The following is a 12,015-nucleotide window of genomic DNA, read 5'->3' on the forward strand; positions in this document are numbered from 1 at the left end:
TATGCACAGATGGGGCTGCATCTATGACTGGATGACTGTCTGGTCTCACTACCAGGGTCAAAGAAGTTGCGCCTAAATGTGAATCTGCACACTGTGTCATACACCGCGAAATGCTGGCTAGCCATAAAATGTCACCAGAACTTAACTCCATGCTGAATGACATTATTAAAATAATCAACTACATCAAAGCAAACACCCTCAACTCCTGTCTTTTCCAACAGCTTTGCGAAGAAATGTTAGCAGAACACAAACGCCTTTTGTTGCACACCGAAGTAAGGTGGCTTTCAAGGGGGAGATCCTTAGCGAGAGTTTACGAGTTAAGAGAGCCAACACAGATTTCTTTCAGAAAAAAGGTCACCACTTCAGTGACTAGGAATGGGTAGCTAAACTCACGTACCTGTGTGACATCTTCAACCTGCTGAATGAACTCAATTTGTCACTTCAGGGGAGAATGACAACTGTCTTTAAGTTGGCAGACAAAGTGTCTGCATTCAAAGCCAACTGTGGGGGTGGCGAGTGCCAAGGGGCACATTTGACATGTTTCCAACATTGTCTGGACATTTGGGAAATAAAGAACCTGGGCCTTCTCTCTCCCAGCTGGTCTGCGATCATATAGCTTCACTGTCAACCGAGTTTGAGCTTTACTTCCCAAATGCAAGCGATCCAAGAAGTGCAAAGGAATGGGTCCGTGACTCGTTTGCATATGTGCCCCGCGAATCGTCTATGTCAGTTCAGGAAGAGGGTCAACTCCTTGAGATCGTAAATGACAGTGGTCTGAAAAGTATGTTTCAGACATCCTCCCTGGAGGGCTTCAGGATTAAAACAAAGACAAAATATCCAGAGATAGCAGCGGAGGCTCTTAAAAGTTTACTCCCCTTTCCAACTTCATACATTTGCGAAGTGGGGTTTCCTTCAATGAAAGCCACTAAAACAAAGTTACGGAACAGACTGGACATTAGCAAAACGCTTCGTCTCACTGTCCCCCATCCCTTCTCGTTGGGACTGTATTATTTCAGGGAAACAAGCCCAGGGTTCCCATTGATTGAGTGTTATTGGTGAGTTATATATAATGTTTTATTTCTATTCATTGTGTGCAGTTGACATGGAGGTGTAAGTTGATGATTTCATGTACATTTCATGAATTATTAAATTAATGATTGTTCTAAACTCCACCCAATTGTGCTGGCGAGTTGTAATGTTTTAATTTTATTCATTATATGCAGTTGACATGGAGGTGTAAGTTGATGATTTCATGTACATTTAATGCTAAATTATTAAATTGATTGTTCATTTCATTCATGAAACGTACAAAGAATATGAGAAACTTTTACACACGATTACTTAAAGCAAAATTTCCCATTTAAAACAAGCCCAAAAAACACAGTGATACAACGCATAAATCCTGAGTTAATCTCCGCGGAGAACGTGTGACATCTGAACCGGTGAATGGCAGGCGTGCGGCTGCTCCCATGTCCTAGTGCCTGCTGGATCAAACCTTTGTCAGTGCGACCTATATACAGATGCGACGTGTATGTGTTTTTTTTTGTTTTTTTTTTCTCAACGCTATTTTGACCCAGTGCGACTTGTACACAGGTGCAACTTTATTTCCGGAAAATACCTCCGTGGAAATGATTCATTGCGTAAACATTTTTTAACGTGTTATTTATATAATTAATTGCACTGTATTAACATGTTAAATCAACAGAACTATTTAAAATATAAGCTAATTTGATAATGCTTTCAACAGTATTGGGTGCATTTCAGCAGCATTGTATGCATAAGTATATTTGAAATCAAATTTTCTTTTTTTTACATTTTGGATGAATTTTGAGCTCATCGCAATGCATTCTGAGATTTGCTTGTCTTCGAAGGATACATGCAATGCTGCTTTTAAATTTGGCCAAAACAAGGCGTCTTATAATGCTGGCGTCACACTTGCAGAGTCCAATTAACTCTATTTTGGCCAAGGGTGTCACACTTGCAGACTGTTTTACAGAGTTCTCACACTTTTCAGATTAACCTTTTTTTTTTTTTTATTGATTCTAAGAATTATCCAGCACAAAACACAATATATAAGCACAGAATCAAACATTATCCCCCTTCAACACCCATTAACTCCCTATGCCCCTCCCAATCACCAACCACCAACGTACATCACAGTGGCCAAGCCCCACACACACAAACTAGTGCTGTAAATAGATTGCAATTTAAAAATTTTTTTTGTTAATCGCAGATTTAGAAAATGCTGAAATTTGACACTATATATACTGATTTTCCTGTCAAAATTCATTTATTTACATTTTAGGAAAGGGAGCAAAACAACATGTAACAATATGATGGTTTATTAACATTTTCCGAACAAAGCCTTCCATAGTATAAAGATAGAAATGCTGTAAAACTGCACCAATTCAAGAAACATTAAGCATTTCTAAGTGGGAGTTTGACTTGAAAGAACTAGTGCCCACATAGGTTGCAGATTAATTGCAGTGGGCATTAAATCTGTTAAACTCTCATCTCCTATAATAGTAATCAGCCGGTAGACTGTGGCTATCCGCTTTCCTACAGCAACCGTGAAGCTGCGTTCATGATTTGCGTCGGAGCGTCAACGCCATCGTTAAATTACACTTTGAACTTCACCCTTGCAGACAAAAACGTCTCATTTTGCATTTTGGTGATGACTTGACGTGCTTCTGTGGTAATTAAAACACACCTTACATAGGTCCCATCTTGGCTTTTTTGTAAATCAAATAGCATTAAGAGTTCCTTTCTCCATCATTTGATCACTGGAGGAAGCGCTGTTGTGTGTGTTTGTGTTGTGTCCGTCAGTGTAATGCCTCCGGTTGGACACATTACAAAGGTTCCGCCCTCCCAAGAAGTGTTTGCTAATGCTGTATTAACTGTAAATGTGTTAATCATGATTAAGAAAAATAAACACGTTAAACTTTTTTTAATCACATGAGTTGACCCGTTAATGCAGACAGCACTAATATAAACACACCAAAAAATATTTTAGAGATAACAAAAACTCAAGAAATACTCAATAAATCAACAAATAAAGAGAGATAAGGAGAAAAGAAAAATTCAACCACAGTCATGTTTCTCTCCACATGATCCTCACCGAGGGCCCTCCAGAAAGGCCAAGTAATTGTCCCATTTCTTACCATATGCAACCAATCTGCCAAGCTCTTTATATTACATCTTTTAAAATGCCCCCACCCTGCCCAATTCAGTGAACCATTCTTAAAATGAGGGAGTGCCTTTTGACTTATCTGTCTGCCAATCTTTACAGTTGTTTGGGCCCAGCTTTTTCTATATTTGTCACCTACTTTAATATCCACCCCATCACCCAATATACATAGTCTGGGGCAGAATGAAATTTGAGTATCTAAAACCTCAAAGATAAAATTCTGGACTCTTACCCAGAATTCTTGAATCTTTGCACAGAACCACAGAGCATGGGCTATGTCTCCATCCTCCAACTGACATCGCCAGTAGGTAGGTGCATCTTTTAGACCAAGCCTAAACAATCTAGAGGAAGTCCAGTAGAAACTATGCAAAATCTTAAACTGAATAAGGCGTACCCTTGCATCCCTAGGCATTGTTTTAATATTTTTAAGAATTCTTTCCCACTCCCCATCCTCCAATACCAAATATGCAGATATCTTGTTTAAACAGATGTAATTCACAAACCTCACGAAAAGTTTGAAAGGTTTCTTCCCGTTGAGCGCTCATCTAATATCATTCTCTAAAGAGTGTATTCCATCAGCCAGAATCAAAACTTCAGGATCAAAAGTTCCTCTGATTCACAAATCATGGTGGTCAGTCCGTGACAATCCAAGCAGGTGATCCAGGCCGTTTAAACTGTCAGGACATTGAGGCTCATGCTGGATTCGCACGAGCATGTGAGTGCAACTTCTAAGTAAAAAGCGCTTCACGTGCGCTGTAAGTAAATGTCATATTCACTATGCACTGTATGAACAATTGGTTTGATTCTGTATTTTTTGAGAAAATGCGATTGCTAACATGGTCATGTCAACCATGGTTGCTGGACTACTGTGTGTACTGTTATTTCCTTCTTCCTAATATATTAACAATTTCTTCATGTGTAAATTAATATCTTTAATCTGTTTGAGACATTTAAATGCTTACTTATCAATGTGGTGACTCCCTTGCTCTGTGCTCGAACCAGCACTACAAAACACATGCCCACCCCATGCCATGCTAAGTTTTTCAGCCTGTGAAGAAAGGTGCGTTTCTTGAAGGAACGCTTTTAAAAAAAAAATTACGCTTAAGAAAATATATAATTCCTTCTTTTTATAGGGTGCCCCAGCCCATTAACATTCCATGTGGAGAGAGACATTTTACTTATTTTAAAGTGACATATTGACATGCAAAGAAAAATTGTGTATCCAAGGTTAAATTATATAGACCTCTAACCAACATTGATGTAACCATAAAATCCTTGATAACCCAAAGAACAAGAAGGTGCTCTTCAACCTCGCGCATAACAGTCTCAACCGACATCCATCCTCCGGAAATCCAACGGTCCATGCACGCTCGATTTTCCACGACACAATTGCTACAAGATTACTTCAGTCCGGTGTTTTGTTTTTTCCCCTCTTTTTAACATAAACCATCCCAGTGAACTGCACATAGAAGTTTTCAATGAAATAGGCCCCAGTAAACAACAACATCGGACCCCCAAAATGAACAAATAAACTCAATAAATCGAGAGCGAGAGAGAAACAGTGGGCAACCGACCAAATAACAAACCCTCTCAGACTGCGTCAACAAATGTACGATGTGTAGTCTATATTGTTGATTCAGTGCGGGCAGAGTTACCCATGCACTCCATTGATTTAATGAAGGCCATAGCTTGTCATGGACATGTCAAAGTCTTACATCCATCCTTTGCATCAATTCTCAGCTTAGCCGGGAAAAGCAAAGCGAAGCTCACCTCTGCTTGAAGTAACTTCTTACACTCTTTGAATTTCTCCCGTTTCGCTTGTGTAGCACTGGCAAAGTCTGGAAAAACCATAATGTTGTAATTCCCAATGTGCTTTTAAGTCCTTGTGGTCACGCAGTGATTCTCCTCAGTCCGGGTGGTGGATGACAAATCCCAGTTGCCTCCGTGTCTGAGATCGTCAACCCATGCATCTTATCACGTGGCTTGTTGAGCGCGTTGCCACAGAGACATAGTGCGTGTGGAGGCTTCACGCCACCCACCGCGGCATCCACGCTCAACTCACCACGCGCCCCACCGAGAACGAACCACATTATAGTGATCACGAGGAGGTTACCCCATGTGACTCTACCCTCCCTAGCAACTGGGCCAATTTGGTTGCTTAGGAGACCTGGCTGGAGTCACTCAGCACGCCCTGGGATTCGAACTAGCGAGCTCCAGGGGTGGTAGCCCGTAAATGGTTTTTAATGTCTCTACATGCCTACGATTTCGAAGTTTTCGACATCCTACACTCCTCGTGCAGTTTATCAATCAAAACTAAATCAGTTCTCTCCGAGTAATATTGATTGAAAGGATAATTGTATCAAAGTATAGCAGAGCTCACCACTAGGCTGCTTCCACTCGCATAGCGTCACGTGACTCTCTCGATCTTGCACTTTTATGTCTGAGCTTTGTCACACTTTCCGACATGAAATGGTGGAGGGGTGACACATAAAGACTCACTGCAACTATTTTTCTCTGATTCCTGCCACGTGGAGTTCACCGAAAAACAAAAGGAGTACTATGTGAGCACAAACAACTGCAATAATGATTTAGGGTATTTTCAGACATGTAGCATGCTTGATTTGTAAATATTCTGATTTCACTCGCCAGAGATTGAGTTGTGTAGTGGCATAGAAGAACTTGTGTGCCGCAATCCTTTTACTGAATAGGAAGCCAGTGATTAAGAATCTGGATTCAGCCTCGTCTTTTACAGCGTATTGTGTTTCGTGATTGACCTTATTTGGTTGCAGTGGGTCCGGATCTGTCATGATTGCGCTGTCTCCATCACTTTAGTTCAGCTGTGAAATGGCACTGACACTGCATTTAATGATGCCAACTCTGACTTTGGTTATACTTTTCCCCGGACTGTTTTCTCAACATTTTAAGTTTTACAGCGTGGCTACAGACCAGTAATGCACCTGTTGGACGTCTGTTAGAAGGTAAAAGTGTGCAAAACTCAAGAGCTTGTAGATTTGAATTTGATAACTTGTACAATAAATGTTTGTACAAGCAAGTCATACACATTATACAAGTAAAAGTTTCCTTTTGCTTCGTTCCGTGTATTTTGAATCCAAAGATGAGACCCAGGAACCCCATTTTCATTTAGTGTCTCTTAATATCCTTTCTGTTATTTACAGTCAGTTGGTGATCAAAAGGATAAAAAGAAACATTATTTCTAATCGTACATTGCACGTATGTGGGGAAAACAATTTGCAACTTCTCTCTGTTAATGTGTGCTGCGCTCATTCAACCATAAACATGCAGAGCAGCCATTCTCTTAAAGAGACAGTACCAGATTAGCGCTTGTTATACATGTCAATATGAACTCAATGTATAGCGCACAAGTGCATATAAACAAACGTTACAAAATGTAGTAATGTAGTAAGTGTAATACATTTGTAAATACATATTTATAAGGCACAATCATACTCTGAAATATTTTATCTTCAGAAAACACTGTAAATATGAAAATTTAACAAATACAAATCTTTAACAAATCTATGAAAGGGATTGGTTAAAAAAAAATATGTATATATTTTTGATATAGTAGCACTTAAATTAATATTTTTTTATAATATAATTAATTAAATTTTCATTAATTTCCAACCCTGTGAATATTTTGTTACAAATTTCAAACAGTGACAACAGCTTGTATCATTAAAAATGCAATTTCATGGCACTATATAAATTGATAGAATGTCAAATTTGTACATTTGTACACAAGCTAAAATGTGATTAAAAGGATAAAAAGTGAAAAAGTGTGCAATCTAGCATACTATATTGTGTGAAATCATATATATGAACTGTGGTGGTTCTGGCTTACTTAGTGCCCTAGGCGAGATCCAACGTGGCGCCCCCCCTTAACGTCCCCAACCCCATACCCAGCAATCACATGGTTGATACTTATTTTCTCAAGACCACTGAAGTGATCCTATGTCATTGTGTACCTATACTGTTGATCATGGTTATGTTATGTTTGTTCAGAATGTAAGAATGCATTATGAACATCCATAATCCTAACTATATAGAGCCTTCAAGGCTGATTAGGCTGTCAGGAGCAACTCGGGGCACCTTTCACGATCGCGATCTTGCAAGCTTTTTGCGGGGGCGGGTCGGCACGATTTGGGGCACCTTTCTCCCATTTGCAGTCTTGTGAGCTCTGTGCGGGGGCGGCGGATCATGTACCCTGTTGTGCCTCCCTAGAGAGCGTTGCCGCCCTATGTGCCTGCCTATATCACCTATGCCAGGATCCAATAGTGTATATAAAACTGATATATATATATATATATACACTATATTGCCAAAAGTATTCGCTCACCCATCCAAATAATTGAATTCAGATGTTCCAATCACTTCCATGGCCACAGGTGTATAAAATGAAGCACCTAGGCATGCAGACTGCTTCTACAAACATTTGTGAAAGAATGGGCCGCTCTCAGGAGCTCAGTGAATTCCAGCGTGGTACTGTGATAGGATGCCACCTGTGCAACAAGTCCAGTCGTGAAAGTTCCTCGCTACTAAATATTCCACAGTCAACTGTCAGTGGTATTATAACAAAGTGGAAGCGATTGGGAATGACAGCAACTCAGCTACAAAGTGGTAGGCCACGTAAAATGACAGAGCGGGGTCAGCGGATGCTGAGGCGCATAGTGCGCAGAGGTCGCCAACTTTCTGCACAATCAATCGCTACAGACCTCAAGTTCATGTGGCCTTCAGATTAGCTCAAGAACAGTGCGTAGAGAGCTTCATGGAATGGGTTTCCATGGCCGAGCAGCTGCATCCAAGCCATACATCACCAAGTGCAATGCAAAGCGTCGGATGCAGTGGTGTAAAGCACGCCGTCACTGGACTCTAGAGCAGTGGAGACGCGTTCTCTGGAGTGACGAATCACGCTTCTCCATCTGGCAATCTGATGGACGAGTCTGGGTTTGGCGGTTGCCAGGAGAACGGTACTTGTCTGACTGCATTGTGCCAACTGTGAAGTTTGGTGGAGGGGGATTATGGTGTGGGGTTGTTTTTCAGGAGCTGGGCTTGGCCCCTTAGTTCCAGTGAAAGGAACTCTGAATGCTTCAGCATACCAAGAGATTTTGGACAATTCCATGCTCCCAACTTTGTGGGAACAGTTTGGGGATGGCCCCTTCCTGTTCCAACATGACTGCGCACCAGTGCACAAAGCAAGGTCCATAAAGACATGGATGAGCGAGTTTGGTGTGGAAGAACTTGACTGGCCTGCACAGAGTCCTGACCTCAACCCGATAGAGCACCTTTGGGATGAATTAGAGCGAAGACTGTGAGCCAGGCCTTCTCGTCCAACATCAGTGTCTGACCTCACAAATGCGCTTCTAGAAGAATGGTCAAAAATTCCCATAAACACACTCCTAAACCTTGTGGAAAGCCTTCCCAGAAGAGTTGAAGCTGTTATAGCTGCAAAGGGTGGGCCGATGTCATATTAAACCCTATGGATTAAGAATGGGATGTCACTTAAGTTCATATGCGTCTAAAGGCAGATGAGCGAATACTTTTGGCAATATAGTGTGTGCATATATATATATATATATATATATATATATATATATATATATATATATATATATATATATATGATTTAAAAATATATACATACAGTTGAAGTCAGAAGTTTACATACACCTTAGCCAAATACATTTAAACTCATTTTTTCACAATTCCTGACATTTAATCATAGAAAATGATCAGTTAGGTCAGTTAGGATCACTATTTTAAGAATGTGAAATGTCAAAATAATAGTAGTGAGAGATTTATTTCAGCTTTTATTTAATTCATCACATTCCCAGTGGGTCAGAAGTTTACATACACTTTGTTAGTATTTGGTAGCATTGCCTAATTGTTTAACTTGGGTCAAACGTTTTGGGTAACCTTCCACAAGCTTCTCACAATATGTTGCTGGAGTTTTGGCCCATTCCTCCAGACAGAACTGGTGTAACTGAGTCAGGTTTGTAGGCCTCCTTGCTCACACAAGCTTTTTCAGTTCTGCCCACACATTTTCTGTCAGATAGAAATTAAAACAAATGAGTTTTAATGACTTCAAACTAAGTGTATGTAAACTTCTGACTTCAGCTGTATATATTATATATGATGATGCCCCCTTCTCGGTTTTCTTTATTTTTTTTAGTTTTCAGTTGCATCACCCTTACGTGTTGTCAAAAGTCTGGTGAGTAAAAACTAAAATTTACAAGCCAATGGCGATTCTTTCTCCAACGTGTCCATAGAGGGTTGCGTTGTTGCATATTCTTATAGGTTCAGCTGGCTTCACAAGGTAATATTTGGAAAAACTGGAAAAATGTATATTGTGATTATTTTTATCCGTCATTAGTTGCTTTTGTATTATTTCTGAATTGAAAAATACCTGTTCTCAAAGTCATGGAGCTCACTGGCTCTCTCTCCCCCTGTGCCTCTATTTTGCCGATCTACAAAGGAGAGAAGTGATCGTGAAGATGAAATAACTTCACCTTGTGAAAGTGCATTGTTGTTTATTCATCCAATGGCACGCATGTACATATGCAGCTTTCAGTGAGTGAAGAAATACATCCAATAAAAACAGACTGTTTTGGCTCATTTTAATGCAGGAAAAAAGGCAGGAAAAAGCTTGGTTACAGAATCTTAGTGCTATGAAAACATTCACCTCAACTTGACGTCTTGTCCATTCTTCAGTAAAAGCAGAAGCTCATTGATCACTTGACAAGAACACAAGACCGAATGACTGAATTTTTTTCAAGCAAGCTGGATTCGTTTTCAGTCTTTGAAGCAGTTAACTCAGCAGGGAGTCTCGACGGTCTCCCGCTGAGAGATGCTAATGCGTGCTCCGTCTCCCTCTGCCTGGCCTGTGATTGTTATTAAAGCTAACACCTAAAAATCACTGGAAAAATCAGCTAGTAAGATGCTGGCTTAAGGCAGCAGAATGTTGCTGCCTGCTGTCTGTTTGTAATAGCCTTCACATCTGTAGTGCTCCTATGATACTTTAAAATGCTCAGACCTTATTCATGCAAGCGCCATCTTTGATTTTTAATGGGAATGACAACAAGGCTGTGAGGGATAGACTTAGTCTCTTCAATGGGCTGTACTGCAGTTTAAAGTGTTTTCTGTGGACAAAACATTGATAAAATATCTGTCCAAGAACATTCAGTATACAAAGAACTCCAGACAACATGAGTTTTGGAAAATCAGGATGTGATCTAGGAGCTTTACAGCTTTATACCATTCGTGCCGTTGAAGAAATGGTAAGTCTATCCCTCACGGCCTCGTTGTCATTCCCATTAAAAATCAAAGATGGCGCTAGCATGAATAAGGTCTACGGGTGGATCACAAGATTTTGAAACCGAGCTCTTGTGTACCTCTTGTTTTGAGTGCCTTTATTGATGGTAAACAGGATCATAACACTGCATTCCAAATGGCATAAATGATGCCTTCACAGGGCAATTTGAATAGGGACCAGTCAATGTATCCATGCTTTAGGGTAGTTTCAGAAATGTTTTCAAATAAATATGACTTAAAGTCTTGAATGGCCGTTATTTTTTAGCCCCACATGTTTCAGCCCTCCGAAGCTTTCACAGTAAAATGTTAAGTCTTAGAAGGTACTTGGGCGTAGGGAAAATCGCTTGTGAAGAAAACGCTCCTCATAGTTTCTTATACCAGTGTCTATTGTTTGTATCTATTATAGATTCCAGGCAAGCTGCTGTTCTCTCTGGTAAAGCGCTACTTGTGTGTCACTTCGTTGATGGACAAGCTCAACACTTCGGGTGTCGAGTCCACCTCTGAGCGACAGGATGTCGGCCCCTCCTCCTCCACTGCTGCCTACCAATCAGAGCACGCCCGTCTGCAGCGGGAGTTTGAGTTCACCATGGCCATGGCCAACCTCATCTCTGAGCTGGTGCGTGTCATGGGCTGGGACCGCAACCGACAGTTGCCCATGATCACCCCGAGTGCAACCAGAGGGGTGGAGGAGATAAATAACGACACCCAGAAACTCCCCGTTCGCTCGATCTTTCAGCCACGCTTCTCAGCTACGTCTGTCATCGTGGCTACGGCCATTGCAGCGGTCACGCCACAAAAGAAGAAGAAAACGACAAATGGTTTCAAGACACGTTCTGACTTCACGTCACGCTCTGCATATGTGGAGTATGTGCAGGACAACCTGAAGAGTGGCATGGCGGTCCGTATGTTGGAGGACTACGAGGAGGTCAGTGCTGGGGACGAGGGAGAGTTTCGCTACAGTAACGACGGCTCCCCACCCGTGCAGGTCAGTGCTATGTGAATGCATGCAGATCAGGCAAATCAAGCATGTCATATGTTTCAAAGAACAGTTAACATTTCTTTGACAAAGACACATTTTATTAATATTTTCTGCATTCAGGAACTTTAGTCCTCTAGTAAGTTGTCTTGCTGACTACTGTTTACATGCCGTTACCATCTAGGGTAGCATCCTAACTGAAATGAAATTTTTTGGAGTGACGTGCACCAGTGAATCATGCACAATATGACCTTTAACTGACTTCAGTCAGCTTTTTGATAAGGTTTACGGAACATATGGTGTTCCATATGAAGTTTGTTAAAGATCTTTTCATCTTTAAACCTTTTTATCTGCAGGTGTACTGGAACTCCCTCTCCAGGACATACTGGGTGCACTGGCATATGATTGAGATCCTGGGCAATGGTAGTGGAGGCCAGGCTGTGAAAGAGTCTCAGGAGAAGGCCTCTTCTCTCACAGAGACACTCAAACTCACTACAGGTCAGACACGAAGAATAAGGAACGC

The 12,015-nt window shown here is 40.9% G+C and overlaps 1 protein-coding gene across 3 annotated transcripts in view; it reads left to right on the plus strand.

The window, feature by feature from the left end:
- Positions 1–12,015, plus strand: part of LOC127413690 (cullin-9-like) — a 100,807-nt gene that overhangs the window by 21,056 nt on the left and 67,736 nt on the right. For all 3 annotated transcript variants that reach the window (XM_051651016.1, XM_051651017.1, XM_051651015.1), the window contains exons 4-5: positions 10,923–11,501; positions 11,849–11,990. In XM_051651016.1, coding sequence (XP_051506976.1) covers positions 10,923–11,501; positions 11,849–11,990 — 721 coding nt within the window. The remainder of the gene's footprint in view (positions 1–10,922; positions 11,502–11,848; positions 11,991–12,015) is intronic.

Source organism: Myxocyprinus asiaticus, chromosome 23 (assembly GCF_019703515.2).
Source record: "Myxocyprinus asiaticus isolate MX2 ecotype Aquarium Trade chromosome 23, UBuf_Myxa_2, whole genome shotgun sequence".
Lineage (NCBI taxonomy): Eukaryota > Metazoa > Chordata > Actinopteri > Cypriniformes > Catostomidae > Myxocyprinus > Myxocyprinus asiaticus.